Source organism: Mastigoproctus giganteus, chromosome 5 (genome assembly GCF_048544385.1).
Source record: "Mastigoproctus giganteus isolate SK-2022 chromosome 5, ASM4854438v1, whole genome shotgun sequence".
Lineage (NCBI taxonomy): Eukaryota > Metazoa > Arthropoda > Arachnida > Uropygi > Thelyphonidae > Mastigoproctus > Mastigoproctus giganteus.
This window is the reverse complement of record NC_143579.1, coordinates 7,701,155-7,718,398: the sequence shown is the minus strand read 5'-3', so window position 1 is coordinate 7,718,398 and position 17,244 is coordinate 7,701,155. Positions and strand designations below refer to the sequence as shown.

The 17,244-nt window shown below is 37.2% G+C and overlaps 1 protein-coding gene across 1 annotated transcript in view; it reads left to right on the top strand.

The window, feature by feature from the left end:
* Positions 1-17,244, top strand: part of LOC150085150 (carbohydrate deacetylase-like) — a 66,412-nt gene that overhangs the window by 29,489 nt on the left and 19,679 nt on the right. Inside the window, exons 2-3 of the mRNA XM_090373049.1 lie at positions 3,502-3,641; positions 5,407-5,506. Of these exons, the coding sequence (XP_090229175.1) occupies positions 3,502-3,641; positions 5,407-5,506 (240 nt within the window). The remainder of the gene's footprint in view (positions 1-3,501; positions 3,642-5,406; positions 5,507-17,244) is intronic.

Sequence of the window (17,244 nt, the reverse complement as noted above, 5' to 3'; positions counted from 1 at the left end):
AGTTCCTTTGATTGGGCCACCAAGGATGCTGGATTTTCTGGCACTCACTGGTTTAGCACTACTTCCACTGGGTGTGGCATATTACCCTATTTTAAGGCTGTTATCTACAGTAGAGGTCCACCTCCTCATAGGTACCAGGAAGCAGCTTTCCTGGTGATCACTGCTTCCTGGTAGTGAAGTAGCCAACAAAACAGCAGAATGTAACATTCACCATGTAAACCACACAAATTCACACAACTATGAGACTTTGTGTGGTTTGTTCTGCTAAGTTCTCATCACAGAGTACCTGGCAGAGTTGAACTGACTTTCCAGGTTCTGCCTAACATTATACTTGTACACGCATACACTTATATCTCTGGCATCTTAATTTTATTGCAACAGTTTGTTCTGTTACTGTACTGACCATCTTAATTAGGACATTTCTTGTCCTTCATCCTAAGGCTGACAGCCGGCATTTTGTAAATTTATTTATGATACATTTTTAATGGGAAATGAGCAAGCAGTATGATCTAATTTTCAATGTGAAATGATTGTAGAGGCCAGTTGGCATACACTGTACTTATATTTGCAGTTACAAATACTGTTGCGTGCCAGAAATGGCTTGTAATCAAGAAAATTAACAATCAGTGTAAATCTAGGCAGAAATGTGTTGTTGATACCAAAGATTGGCTAGGATTGTATGAGCATAGAAATGGGCCACACTGCCAGAATTACCATAGACTTGAACTATGGCTATTTTCAGTGCATGATGTGTGATATACTGTGTACTTTACGCCATAGTAGTAGAAAACCCTACCACACCACTACTGTCCATTTCAAGAGAAAGAAATACTTACTGGATCAAAAATCATTGGAACAGATACTGGGAAAAAATTATTAAAAAGGAAAAGAAAAAAAAAAAAGTAATTGTTCTGACCCACCTCAGGGACCGCCAGCAACAGCACTCTTGATCGACCCCCCTGAGGTCTCCATGGTCGATGTTGAGCCTACAGTAGAAGAAGTGAAAGCAGCCATACAATCCCTGAAGAATGGCAGGGCACCAGGAGTGGACCAAGTCACCACAGAAGCGATCAAAGCCGGGGGAGATGTACTGCTTCGCCGACTACACTCGCTCCTCAAAACCATCTGGTGCACTGAACAAATTCCGCTAACATGGAGGAAAGCCATTATCGTACCGATCCACAAGAAAGGTGATAACCGGGACTGCAAGAACTATCGTGGCATCAGCCTCCTTTCCATCATCGGAAAGGTCTTTATGAAGATCATCCAGTCAAGACTGCAAAAACATCGCGAGCAAACCAGTCGAGAAGAACAGGCAGGATTTAGACCCGGGCGAGGATGCTGTGATCAAATCTTTGCCATTCGTCAGCTGATGGAGGAGAGGATCCGGTGTGGACAGCGAACCGTCATTGTTTTCATTGACTTTAAGTCTGCTTTCGACTGTGTCCACCGGCCTGCCTTATGGAAACTACTAGAGGTTGAACATGTACCTCGAAAAGTCATCACACTCCTCCAAACTGCATACAACGGTTTAACCAGCCAGGTGCGCATCCAGAATGATTTATCTGAGGAATTTACCATCCAAACTGGAGTCCGCCAAGGGGATGTAGTCTCCCTGTTGCTTTTCAACATCGTGGTCGACGCCATTATGAGGCAAGCATTCAGAAACAGACAAGGCATACAATATGACAAGGATCACTATATGACTGACCTGATGTTTGCTGATGATAGTGCTATCCTTGCCAGTAACGACGCTGAAGCCACGGACATCCTCTACGACATTGCCCGCATTGCCCGGCCATACGGTTTGAAGATCAATGCTGGTAAGACAAAGGCCCTGACAACAGATGGGTCGCAAGCCACCATCTATCTCGAAGGCGTCCAGATCGAGCAAGTGCAGGACTTTAAATACCTTGGGTCGCTGGTCCAGGAGAAGAAAGTTGCATCCACCATGGAAATCCACAGCAGAATTGGACAGGCGGCCACTGCGTTCGCCTCGCTCAAATGGTGTCTGTGGAAGAGGACCAACATTTCCACAATGACTAAAATCCGACTCTTCCGGACTTTGATTCTGCCCATTCTTCTTTATGGATCGGAAACATGGATTTGTCTCAAGTTAGATTTGAACAAACTTGAGGTATTCCAAATGCGATGCCTGCGGCAGATCTTGGGCATCTCTCTTCGCGACCGCATCACTAATGATACCATCCTCGCCAGATGCCAACAGCAACCAACCATTGCCGACCAAATCCAGAAGCGAAGGCTTAGGTGGTTTGGCCACGTATGTAGAATGGGCACGAACAGAATACCATCCAGACTCCTTTGGAGACAACGACCCACCCAATGGAGCATCCAACGGACCGCGCCTAGGAAAACGTGGGCCAAGCAAGTGGAAAATGACTTGAGGAGCCGACGTCTCGACCTTAACCAGGCCAGGACTGACGCCATTGATCGTAAGGTATGGAAGAACATCACAGAGCAAGTCCGAAACCCTGCGGCACCTACAGCAGCATACTGGTTGCGTGGCCAACCGCCTCCCCCAGCTGCCAGCTAAGGACCAAAGAAGAAGAAGAAGAATTGTTCTGACAAATCTCAATTTGATTTGTATTGTGTAGATGGCAGTGCCAGAGTATAAAGAAAACACAGTCATGTTTTGATGGGAAGACAGGATCCCCTATATCTATTGACCAAAACCTGGATGGTATGCCTATTTTAACATTATTATGGATATGGTACAACCTGTCATTGAAACTTCCAGAATGACACAATATAGTTGCCTATTAAACAAAAAGTGACTTTTCTGGTGAAGGTGCCTAAAAGTAAGGGGAACATGGAGAAGACTGAAAATAGCAATCAAAATTTTGGTGTAGTATGATATACCTATTACTATTTTTCATGAAAAATATTTTAATTGAATGCATTATAAAAGAAAAACCTTGTTTTATTGGTTTTTTTTTAATTTGGTTGGATGTTTAAATAGCAGAACATGTGTATCATTAATATTAGGTTATTAAGAATATTGGCATATAAATAAAATATTTTAGAGAGAGAGAGCATGATTTTCATTAACATTAATTACAAGTTAAAGGTCTTTATGAAACAATTTAATCTATATTATAGTTTGATCCACTATGATACTGACCACTCTGTCTCCAAGAAGATTTGTAATGTGAAATCATAATATAATCAGATTCTGAAATTGTGCTTATTGATCACGGTTATCTTCCTGAATTGCATGCAATAGTTGAGGTATGAAAATTTTGAACTTTTGTGCCCTTTACAACTCTCATAATGCTCAGTTGACTCTCGTGCACTTTGCAGGAACACTGCCTTATTGTCTTTGGTAACCACTCATATTCACTTCTAACAGCTTGGATGTTTTCAGCACTTCTTGATGTTCTTTTACTCCCACAGCTTTCAGTATTAATGTTGTGTACAGTGAACCACTTTTCTTACTTAATTGTAAAAATGTAAATTATACTGACTTGTTATGGTTTGTAGGCCTGCATTTTAATATCTCAGAAGGCAAGCCTGTAAGTCCACCTAAAGATGTGCTGTCCTTATTGAACAAGCAAAACCTTTTTAAAGGAAAATTTGGATTGAGAGATGGCATCACAAAATCAGAGATCAACTTAAAAGAGGTTAGAGAAAATTTTTTTGAAAGTTAAGGAAAATTAAACTTATTTTTGTCTGTTACTATAACATTTTGTGATAAATTTTTGCATCTTATAATTTCTGATCTTCAATTTGCATCTTAGAAAATAAAATAAAAGAACAAAAGATCTTTTCTATAGAAAAATAAAAATAAATTTTCTGTTTATACTCTGGGATGACAACATAAGATCAGAAGAGTTCACACAAGGTGGAGAGAATACAAGAACATCAGAGCATTTAGTGGTTACATGAGCTTGAACCATGATCACTCAGATGTGTGTACTTCTGTACCCTCACTACTCAGCTACAACAGGTTCCTTATGGAAATCGGAGTGACCCTTTGGAAACCGGTACAATTGTAAATTGGTACAATTGACCCTTTGGAAATCGGTACTTCCTTACTTGGAGTGACCCTTTGGAAATCGGTACAATTGTAATTTATCACAAAATGTTATACTAACAGGCAAAAATAAGGAAAATTCTATATTGTAAACATACAGATCTAACATTTAGAAATATTTTTTTTTTTATTTTTCTTACAAAAATATATTTATTTAAAGGTGTAAAAAATTATTCTATAAATAATTCTCAAAAATAATTTATGAATACATCACTATTATTTAAATAAAAGAGAAAAACAAAATAACACTATACAAAAATGGATTTATTTCAAATTGCAGAAATAAAAGTATATAATTGGTGTCCCTATCACTTGGCTATTAAAATTTCAGAAAATCCTTTACCAAATCTTTACTTCTGTTAAAATTTTGTATATTTTCATTTCTTATAGGGTTATTTTTTTTCGTGTACAGCAATAATTTTATGAATTTTATACTTGCAGTCAAGGCACTCGATGTAACCTACATAACAATTTAAAAATATAGAAAAACTCTCTGAAGGAAATTTGCCAACATTGAGGTTGTTTCTCCACTCTTACATTGGTGACCCCACTTTCTGTGTGTTTTAATAGCTAACTGGAATTAGCATTATTGCCTCTGAGAGTATCCACTCTGAATGTTACTATTCTGTGTTTCTGCCAGTGTTTTTTTGGTTGTAAAGGAGCATCCATGGCTAGTTCACTTGAGAAAGTGAACTAGCTGTGGATTGGATGCCCCTTTCATGAAATATGACCGTTTAAGACCCACAGTGACCGATGCCATCCTAATAAAGAAGTTAGTGTTCCCACCCCTAATTATTTTCTTCTCTCTCTCTCTACTTGATGTCAACATTTTGCCTTTAGTGTTGCATGTATTGGAAGTCTTTGTCTTTCTTCGACTGCAGTTTCACCACCTTGGGTAAGGCCCTTTACAATTGTACTTCCTGCCCAGTATTGACTTTCAATTTCATTCTGTTTTATTCTTTATTTTCCATTTTTTAAATCTTTTAATTCTCCTTCTTTATCTTTTCATAGCATACTGTGAACAGCATGCTATGTTTACAGGTAGTTTTAGCTCCTCACTAGCATCATCCTGTTTTAGTTTACAGAAAAATTTCCCAAATGGTATAAAAGTGTTACATTGCTAATCTTTAGTTGATAATGCTGTGTATGCCTTTGAATATATATTTTTCCAAAATGACACTTTATTCTTCCATCTTGTATTCTTAAAAATTATATTATTAAAAGTTTGTTCCAGAACAATAAAATACAATAATTGCACTGTTATAATAAAATAATAATTAATAGTATATAATTCACATGGTAGTAATACTGAATGTGTTATTAAGGTATGATTTCTGTTTTCCTTTTTTTAGGTTGAAAGTGAACTGAAATGTCAAATAGAACTGTTTAAAAAGATAACACACAGTTTCCCTAGTCATATTGATGGCCATCATCATATACATATTCTTCCTGGTAATGTTTTAATTTCATTTTATTTTGTATGTTTTAAAATTAAATTTAATTACTGTATATAAAAAATAATTATTATGTAGATAAAAAAAAATCTATATAGGATAAACTGACCTTCTTTCAGAATATAAATATTTTTTGAGCAAGTCTGTTTTCATATCATATCCTACATCATTAAACAAATTTATATTTATGTCAGCCATTCATTTTGCTCCCCCATTCTCCATGTTACTATGAGAATGGAGAAATGCAGAGTTGATGGAGAGCAAGTAATGGACTGGAATTTTGTCACATGGTGTTTTCTGCCACATTTTCTGCCACATTTTATCCATACTTGCAAGAGTTGATCTGAAGTTAGTGAAGCCCATCCTGAAGAGTGGAACCCTTACGTATTTTGAGGATTCTGTAAATTAGATAATTACTCCCTTAACATTTTGAGAATTCTGTAAATTATATAATTACCTCCCTTAACATTGGTTGATTGGAGATGTGGATGCAATCATCCTGTGACTATTGGCTTACAGAATATACATTTCTATAATTTATGAGGAAACCTAATAAATTTGATGTTCAGGAAGGTAAAAGTATGAAGAATGTTTCATTGTTATAATTCCAGATAATTGGGACACCACTGATATACCAAGTCCAGAATTTAGGAGTGAGCTGGATGGATTTAACAATAGTGGATTGGAGTACATCATAAGGACTTCAACTGGTTATGGAGAATAGGGATTCCCCATGCTGAAGCATATTTTTCTGTATGTAGAAAGAACAATAGAAAGATGTAATGTCTAACAGAAAAGAGTGTAACTTCTAAGAAATCATCTTGAGTAAGAGGAACCAGGCATAACCATTATGGATATGGTGATCCAATTATCTGACAAAATAAGGTTTGGCATATTTTATTAGAATGATAGTGAATATGGCATTGATATCAAATCTCATCAAAATCAAACTGAGAAGGATTAGGTATGTTAGTCACAAAAGATGACTTTAGCAGTTCTTGCTACTTAAGAAGTTAGCATTAGCATTAGTAGAGGCATTTGATGCAAGAAAGCAAGCTTATGCAGCATCAGCCAAAAAAATTAAAGTAAAATAAATAAATAAAAAAAATAATAAAAAAATAAAAAAATAAATAAATAAAAGTTGTCCCTACTAGCTTTGATGCTAACATATGCAAGGGTTTTTGCATTATTTGATTTGGTACATTAAACAGGTTCAATTTTAATAGTGTACAGGTAGGGTAATAGCCTAAGTTCTGTATGTGGTTATAATGCATTTTGCAGCAAACTATAAGCAAAGTTTGCTATGAAATATATCAGTCTCATTCCACTCACCATCAATTGCTTTAGTCATCATCGTCATCATCAGCCATTTTCAATCCACTGCAGGGTGAAGGCCTCTCGAGCAACTTTACAGTTCCTTCTGTTTTGTGCAATGGCCATCCATTTACTACCACAAACTCATGAATTTCATCTGTCCATCTCCGTCGTTGGCTTCCAGGTTTTCTTCTATCTCCTCTTGGGTACCATTCTGTTATTTTCTTAGTCCATCTGTCATCATATCTTCGAGCTATGTGTTCCTACCCAAGACCATTTTAGTTCTTTAGTTTTGATAAGAATGTCCTTTACTTGAGTTTGCTGCCTAATCCATGTGTTTCTCTTCTTATCTAACAGTCTGATTCCTAATATAATTCATTCCATTCTTCACTGTGTAGTTATCAGCTTCTCTTCCATTCTTTTGGTGAGTGCCCAAGTTTCACTTCCATAAGTCATGGTGGGGAGTATACATTGGTTCATTATTTTATGCTTCAGACAAATTGGGATATTGCTCCTCAGTATGTGACTATATTTCCTGAATGCTATCCATCCAAAATTTATTCTCTTGACTTCCAGCCATTTATCATTATTACAGCTAATGACTTGCCCCAGATAAGTATATGACTCCACCTTTTCAATTACTCTTACTTCAATGATTATATCCTATTTTATGGCATACTTGTTCATCATTACTTTCATTTTAGCCATATTCATCTTTAGTCCAAAATCCTTACTAACTCTGCATAATTGATTAAGATTTTCCTCTAATTCTTTGGGTTCGTGACTTATGACCACAATGTCATCTATAAATGGCTTACATACTCTCCATTCACATTAACTCCTTTCTGCGACTAGTCTAATCTTCTGAAAGCTTCCTCAAGGGCAGCAGTAAACAGCTTCAGAGATATTGTGTCTCCTTTTCGAACTCCTTTCTCAGTTTTAAATTTACTACTGTCTTTGTCTAGTCTAATAAAGGAGGTTGCATTCTCATATATTTTCTTCACAATCATAATATATGGGGTATCTATGCCTTGTCTTTCCAGTGCCCGAAACATTGCCTTATGCTGTATGGAGTCGAATGTCTTTTCATAATCCACAAATGCCAGGCATAATGGTGTTTTATATTTATTTGCTTTCTCCATTAGCTGTGATATTATGTGAAGGTGATCCATAGTTGAGAATCCTGTCCTAAAGCCAGCTTGCTCTTTTGATTGATTCTCATCAAGTATTCTTTCTAATCTGTTAGTAATGACACTTGTGAACAACTTATAGATGTGGGATAACAAGCTAATTGGTCTATAATTTCCTTTCTTATTCAGCAAAACTATGATTGCATTATTCCACTCCTTAGGCATCATATCTTTTCTAATGCATTTTGTGAAGAGTCTTGCCAGTTTTTGTGTCATGTCTCTTCCTCCCAATTTTAACAACTCTACAGTAACTTCATCCCCCCAGGGGGGATTTCTGATTCTTCATTTTCTTCAACATATGTTCTACCTCACCTGGAAGGATATCGGGTATCCTTCCAGGATACCCGTTAGTAACACATACGAAGGATATCGTATGCGTTACTAATTTGTGATCCATCTTCCCCACTGCTGGCATCATTCCCTTGCTCCTTGTATAATTCTCTATAGTAGTCTTTAAGACCCCAATCTTACAACTCCAGAAAAACCCACAGTTCAGTGGGTATTAATAAAAGTAGAGTGAGGGGAAAAGAATAAGAAAGAAAATGATATGAGAAGTGCAGATAGTTGCAAGAAAGTCTAAATGAATGGCCAGAGCAGTGTCCCAAAAGCAAAACCTTTGTATTATGGAGAGAACCAACAAACAATGCAGTCCAGAGATGTACGCCTAGTGGACCAGTAAGCCAGACGAAGGAAGACGACCACTTGAAAGAGATCAGAAGCCAGGAACCCAATTGAGGAAGTGGGAAGAAAAGAGAAAGGCAGAGAAAGTAAGTCCTTAAATTTTGATTATGTTAACTGATAGACAATGAATAGGACTGTTAGGTTGAGCTGAATACTTATTATAAAAAAAAGGGGGGGACAGTGGTAGATAGAGAGAAAAAGTGTGAGAGTGTGAGTTACCTAGCTGATGTAAAAGCATATGTGGAGTAATGTATTAGATGTTATTGTTATTAACAAATAGTTAGTGCTCTGAGTGGAGCAACCAGTTTGTTCATACCCCACTGAAAGATCCGAAAGGCCAGAGAAGGTTATATGTCCAATTTGATGTCCATGTGTAATAAGAGAGAGAGAGAGAGAGAGAGAGAGAGAGAGAGAGAGAGAGAGGAAGGAAATATAATGTAATTATGTATATATATGTGTGTGTGTGTAAATACATGTTTAGGTTGTAAACCACATCGGAAAAGTGAATCAGAGAATAAAAAAGGGATAAGTTCCCACAATTGGTTTGTTGTGAAGCACTTTTAAGAGGTTGATTAAGAAAGGGGGATAAAAAAAAATACTTTTAGTCTTATGCATTGCATGTGGAAGAAGGGATAGAAAAAATATATAAGATAATTATATGTGTATGTGAAAGTAGAGATTATATGAGAGATTATCCATATGTATTACTGTGAAGGAGTATGAATCAAACAATGGTATACACTGGTTAATTTAGTATTTTTTATTGCTCACATGTTTTACATGGTTATAAATGGAGGATGGGAAGGAAAGAGGTATATGAGAGCTTTGTAATTATGTAGCGTAGAAGAAAGCAGTGAGTGATTGTATATTTATGATTAATTTAGTGTTTGTATTTTCCATATGATTCTAACTGTGCAATAATAAATCTTATGTTGATAATAAAAATGTGTCATCATTCAAGAGAAATACACACAGCTCTATAGCAAACCACCGGGCTTATGCTGATTGGGGGAAGAATAAAAGAAAATCCTCATTACATGGAATCTTCTGATACTGAAAAAGGTAAATAAAATAAAATAATTGAGCGGCAGATAGCTTGTGGACTTTGGAAGGGAGTGAGGATCCCAGTTGCGAATTTAAACTTACAGCAACAGCTCATTGAGGTTCGAAGGTAAGCTGGAGGTATTATAAAAAAAATAGAATTAAAAGAAGATAAGATTAAGAAAGACCCAGTTCCCACAGTCTTCTGCTATTTGAATTTGCCTTCTTTGCTATTTATAAGTACACCCTTGCTATTCTTCAGTTTCAGTATCATTTGTCTTTATGTATTACTGCTCATGGCTGCTGATTTAAGTCCTTTGTTTTCCCTTAATGCTTGTTCTACTTTTCCTGTGTTAAATCTTATGTCCTTTGAGTCTCTTTCTAATTTTCATAACTCAGTATATTCAATTTTCTCCTTGTCAGTGTTTATCTTCCTTTTCATTTGTTGTCTTCGGTTCATCATAACAAGTGTTTCTTGACTAATTTTTTCTTCTTTGGATTTCTTTTTACCTATAGGTTTCTTGGGCTTTATCAATTTCAGAAAGTTATAATATTCCTCATCGATATCTTGGTCCTGAGCAGTCTGCAGAAGCTCAGACTTGTTCTTAAGTTCCAGTACATACTGCTTTTTCTCCTCTTCTGTTATCTCAAAGACCTTTGTATTATTTACTCGAGTCAGTTTTTTTCCTTTCTTTTCTTAGATCTATATCAAGTGTGCATCTTGCCATTCTGTGATCACTTCCAACGTTTACCTTGTTCAGGATGGTAACATCATTCACGAATATTATAACTTTACCATCAGGGGTAAAGGAAAGGGTTTTTGCTTCCTTAAGGTGAGTACAGTGGTCTCAGAAAGTTTTTAAATTCTGTACAGTGGGATAAACTGACGATGTTACCAACAGTAAATTCTAAGTGGGAAGCATTCAAGGAATTAATTGTGGAATCTACTAAAAGTTTCATACCTATTAAGAAATACTGTTCAAGGTTTAGGCCTAAATGGTTATCAAATGAACTAATGAGACTCGTAACAGAGAAGAAAAATGCATGGGATGCATATAAATTATCAAGCGACTCAGAAACCTGTGGCAGATATAAGCTAGTCTGTAATCAGGTCACAAAGGAGGTTAGGCAGGCGAAGGCAGATTACGAGAAATCCTTGGCAAAAGATGCTAAGAAAAACAGCAAGGATTTCTTTACTTATATAAACTCTAAAAGGAAGGGGATGAATCTGATTGGTCCACTTGATATCGATGGATCGACTGTTGATGATCCTGCCCAGATAGCAAACAAACTGAATGAGTATTTTGCATCTACATTCACACACGAGGAGTTATTAAGATTTGGAAATGGCAGAAGGTTATCAAATTGTAGCAGGATACTTAATGATTTTGTAATAACTGAGAGCAAAGTGGAGGAGAAATTGTTGAAGTTAAACATAAGAAAAGCACCTGGGGTGGATGGGATCTATCCAGTTATATTAAAGAGGCGGCAAAGCAACTAAGCAAACCCTTAGCCATAATTATGAGAGCATCCTTGGACTCAGGGGAGGTTCCCACGGACTGGAGATGTGCAAATGTATCCCCAATTCACAAAGTGGAATCGAAAGGTGACACGAGTAATTACAGACCAGTTAGTTTAACATCTGTTCTGGGTAAAATAATGGAGTCACTGGTTAAAGATGCATTGCAGGATCATCTAGACAAGACTGCTGCAATAATTCAGACACAGCATGGGTTTGTTAAGGGAAAGTCTTGTCTGACAAATTTGATAGGATATTATGATGTGGTTACAAAGGAACTGGATGCAAAAAATAATTTTGATTTCAGGAAAGCTTTTAACACTGTTGCGCATGAAAGACTATTGTACAAATTGGAGCAGAATGGTATTAAGGGTAAGTTGCTACAATGGATAAAAGGATGGTTAAGTGGGAGAAGACAGAGGGTTGTAATCATTGAGTGCTGCTCTTCTTGGACTAATGTTATTAGTGGATTCTCACAGGGTTCGGTGTTGGGTCCACTGTTGTTTTGTATATTTATCAATGATATTGATGAAGGTATATCAGGCTTAATGTCGAAGTTTGCAGATGATACAAATGTTTGCAGGGTTGTTAATGACAGTAATGGCAGTGTGCTACTGCAACAGGATCTAGATAATTTGGGCAGATGGGCTAAGAAGTGGCAACTGAAGTTTAACCTTGACAAATGCAAAGTACTGCATATGGGTAGAAGTAACCCCAGAGAAACGTACCAAATGTGTGGTACTACACTTAAGGTGGTAGAAAATGAAAAAGACCTGGGAGTAATTGTGCAGGCAGATATGAAGTTTTCTGAGCAATGCAGACAGGCTGCTAGGGCAGGTCATGGGGTTTTGTCAATGATATATAGGAATTTTGCTAGCAGGGAAAAGGAGGTGATTGTCCCTCTGTATAAGGCAATGGTCAGGCCACGCCTTGAGTACTGCGTACAGGTCTGGAGGCCTCATTTTAGGAAGGATGTAGATTTACTTGAGTGTGTACAGAGAAGGGCAACAAGATTGGTAAGGGGAATGAAGGGATCCTCTTACCAAGAGAGGCTTAAGTTCTGCAAATTGCAGTGGCTGGAGACTAGGCACCTGCGTGGTGATCTGATTGAGGTATATAAGGCCTTGAATGGGTTGAGCACGCTGAATTCTGATGGGATCCTTCCACTTATTCAGATTACGAACCTAAGGGGGCATAAATTCAAATTAAGAAAAGACAGATGTAGAATGGATGTGTGGAAATTTGCCTTTAGCTAGCGGGCGGTTAATTGCTGGAACAAACTTCCATCTGTCATTGTGGAAGTTGATAGGTTGAATAAATTTAAGGAAGAACTGGACAGGCATTTGGAGGGAATGGTGTGATTTTTTTTTTTTTTTTTTTGGCTGATGCTGCATAAGCTCATACACATGCTTTCTTGCATCACATGCCGCCACTACTACTACTACTATATCTTTTGTTAGTGAGGATTAAGTTGATTTCATTAGTTGTTAATCCATTTGGGCTCTTCCATCTCCACTTTCCGTTCACCCTTTTCTTGAAAAAGTGTTCATTACTGACATTCCTCAAGATTCTACAAATTCCACAAGTCTTTCAACTTTTTCATTTCTTTCAACAATTCTAAAATTTCCTATAGTTCCCCCTTTCTGCACTATTTTGTCTCTTTCCAACCTTAGCATTGAAGTACCCCATGGTGTCTCCGTAGCCAGGTGGGCAGGAGCAGCAGTGCGTAGTACACGCCTCTTGATTAGACCAGGGTTCGAGCCCATGACCACCAAATACGGAGGATGCGGAAAGGTCAGGGAATGACCACCGCACATCCCCGGAGCAATATGGCCTTAGTTGATAATGCTACTAAAGACCAAATAACAAGTACCCCATAATGATAGTGTAGTATGTTTTCTGCTCATCTAGAAGACTCAATTTCGGTGTACATTTCTTCAACCTCTTCCATTTCTTCGTGGCTCGATGTTGGTACATAAATCGTTATAACCTTTAGCCTTAGAAATCCTGAGTATCAGTCTTGACACCCTTGGTGATGTACTTTTGAATTCCAAAATGTTGTTTTTTACAATTTTATGGACCAGAAAGCCAATTCCACCTTCACTCCTTTCACTGTTTCCATTGGTGTACAACAGATTTTCACTTGATAAACTTATAAGTGATTCATTTCTTCTTCTTGTTTCAGTCAAACCGATGATATTCCAATTCACATTTTATAATTCCTTTTCCAGCTCTAATATCCTGTCTTTACGATGAACGATCTTACGTTGTAAGAGGCCAAGTTCAGTTTCCGTGCATGGCAGCCTTGTCGTACTCAGAGATTCTTAGCACCCTCTGCTTCCACTCTGATCCTCTTGCTGGGGACTGAGGGCCATTTGTTTCGTTGCTGTCATGTGCTGGGGGGTTTGGTCTTGTCCTCTTCACCCTGACCTTTAGCCTTAGGTGTCTTGAAGAGAAACCACTCTACATTTGTTGCCACCTAAGTGACATAACAAGGCTTACCATCGAGAAGGTGTGCACGAGTGGATTTTAGGGAGGCAGGCCAACCGGACTTCTCCTAAATATTCTGAAATAGAAAGATATTGGATCCATCAGTGTTTTAGACTGAGTGTCTGATAACACACAGAATGCTTGTTCCCCTCTAAGCCCCCTTACAATGCTTTAGTACACCTACGTTTAAAATAAAGACACTGCTATTTATTCGAAACACAGTAATGTTTTATAGCTCTTGTATACCTGAGATCTTTCCCTTAAATTTATTGTTTTAACCTGCTATACTATTGAACATATCAGACATTGTGGGTATATCCCATAATTTGGTTGTCAGGTCTTTCATTGACTACTTACTTGCTGATGAGGTGCCAGCAAGCACCAAAATGGTCATATGAATAACTAGCAGCATATTTCTCTTTTGGTAGCAGTGTATTTTATTTGCAGTGAAGTGCAATACAGAGTTGCCTCAGTATAGCACTTCACTTTGTAAGTAATTTTTTTGTAAATTTAAAAAAGAACTTTTATCTATTACTTTTCCTTTTTTTTTGTTTCTAAAAATTCATAAAATATATTATTAGTAAATAAATAAGAGGAGTTTACCTCAATATCTTACGTGGAACACTTCCGTATGATACCCTCCAGAAATTAAAACGGAAAAAACGAAAAAAATCGCAACTTACCGGTACATAAAAGTAAAATATTTGATCTCCGATGCGTGGACCTTTACGCGCATGCGCGAAGACATATAATCACTATTTAAGTTGCAGGTTTAGCCTGATTCGGTAATTTTCGTTCCTGTGATCACGACAGCCGGTCGAAAAGCATAGTCAGCTTCAGGAAGGAAAATCGTTTTGAATATTTTCGTTAGATTCTTTTAATTGCGTTAATTTGAATTTTAATTGTTTTTGTATTGTGTTAAATTGATTATTTATATTTTTCTTTAATTATTTATATTTTACTTTTATGTACCGGTAAGTTGCGATTTTTTTCGTTTTTTCCGTTTTAATTTCTGGAGGGTATCATACGGAAGTGTTCCACGTACGATATTGAGGTAAACTCCTCTTATTTATTTACTAATATTATTATCAACGTAGAACATATTGAGTATTACATCTCTGATTCATACTATAAAATATATTATTTACTAATAAAAGAAATGCAGCAAGCATCTTACAAATTTAACCCTTTCTATGTACATGCTTGTTGTTTCTACCTACTATAGCTGATATTTTTCTGAGGTATTTTGTGTATTTCTCTTTGGACATAGTTTATAATGATGATTAAACATGAAATACTGGAAATAGGTATCTGAAAATTAGAAAGGATAGCTTTTATTAAAGATTTTATTGTGTGAAATTTTATACTTTGCCTATCTGTAATATCTCACTAGATGGTTGGATCTGTCTTCTCAGTATTCCACTCTTACCTCATGGTTGTGATTTGAATTGGACTCTTAATCTAATATTTTGGAGGTAGTTTTTTGTCAGAGTTCTTGGTAGCTTTTTACCTATATGAGTTTATCACATGGTGGTGAACCATGTGATAAACTCATATAGGTGTTGATAGGCCTCATTTTAGGAACGAGTAGAGCTGCTGGAATGAGGACAGAGAAGGGCAACAAGGTTGGTGAGGGGAAAAAAGGGGTGCTCTTACCAAGAAGGGCTTAGGTTCTGCAATTGCAGTGTCTGGAGATTAGGCACCTGTGAGGTGATCTTATTGAGGTGTATAAGGCCTTGAATGGGTTGAGGAGGCTTAATGCTGATGCGATTCTTCCTCTTGCTCAGATTATCTCAGGGAGCATAAATTCAAATTGAGGAAGGACAGTTGTAGAATAAATGTTTGAAAATTTGCTTTTAGCCAGCGGATAGTTGATTGCTGGAACAAACTTCCATCTTTCATTGTGGAAGTTGACAGCTTAAATAAATTCAAAGAACTGGACAAACGTTTTAAGCGAATGATTGTGTGAAATGGGATTTTTATTATTATTTTTTTTGGCTGATGCTTTCTTGCATCATATGCCTCTACTAATGCTAATGTGTCAGAAACTTTATTTAAATCTAAGTATGTGATGTCAAAATTATTTCCCTGGAAATGAAATCAAGCTCACAGATCTGAAATTACTTACTTTGCTTTTTGATCCCCTTTTTGTGAATAGTAGAACTTGCATGTCTCTAGTCTTTAGGAACCCTCCTTTCAATCAAGCATACTATCTCATAGTGATGTCTAAGGGGTTTTTTTATCTCTTTTGCTGCTGCTTTTAATATAGGTGGATAGATTCCATCAGCTAAAGGTGCCTTATTTACTTTAAGCTCCAATTTCTCTTCCACTCTCCTCTCAGTTATCATAAAATTATATGGTTCACAGTTAAAATCATGGCGAAGGTAAAGAAAGCCAACATGAGAACGATGCAAAACGTTGGATAATTTACACAGAAAATTAGTTTTCCGATACGGCACTCTAGCACTGCTTGCTCGGTAAACAGACGGCAAGTGTTATCGGTCTGGAGCAAAGTCGAGAAGGATGTATTGATTGGCAGGTAGGCGTGGCAAACAATGTGTTGATTGGTGCGTGAACACAACACACGATAACATCGATTTAGTATCACTTTAGTAGCACTAATGGTAACTTGCTCTAATGAACGCTTTCCATAATGGTATAAAAAAGGTCAGGTTACCTCCACTTAAATCCCATGGGGAGCTTGACCCCCTCCCAAAATGGAGGGGGTAACCTAACCTTTTTTCTTTAGAATCCCAGTCATATTTAGCATTAGCATTAGTAGAGACATTCGATGCAAGAAAGCAAGCTTATGCAGCATCAGCCAAAAAAATAAAATAAAATAAAATAACCACTTCCACTTCACCCCTCTGTTCGTTCGAAATACCTGTCCAACTGAGCCTTAAACCTATTTAGGCTATCAACTTCCACGACAAGGAATGGAAGTCTGTTCCACCAACCAACCACCCGCTGGCTAAGGGCAAATTTCCTCATGTCTATCCTACATCTGTCTTTCCTCAATTTGAATTTATGTCCTCTCAGGTGATTATTCTGAGCAAGAAGAAGAATCCCATCAGCATTGAGCATGCTCAAACCATTCAAGGCTTTATACACCTCTATCAGATCACCTCGTTGGTGATCGCCTAGTCTCCAGACACTGTAATTTGTAAATTTAAGCCTTTCTTCGTAAGAGCAACCCTTCCATCTTTAAAAGATTCATCGCTACTATTACCTGTTTACCGTTCATCACAAAACTATTATCCACCGTTCTTTGCTCATAAATACACGTTATAATGCCAACCAATGACTACACAGTAGCTTGTCATCTGTCGCACCCACCACCAACCATTTCATTGTTTGTCATGCCTACCTGTCAATCAATATATCCTTCTCAATTTCAGATCCAGACTGATAACACCTGCCATCTGTTTACCAAGCAAGCAGTGCTAGAGTGTATGCTTCTGGTATCCTTTTCCTTAAAAATATCTTCATGTGTGAACATAG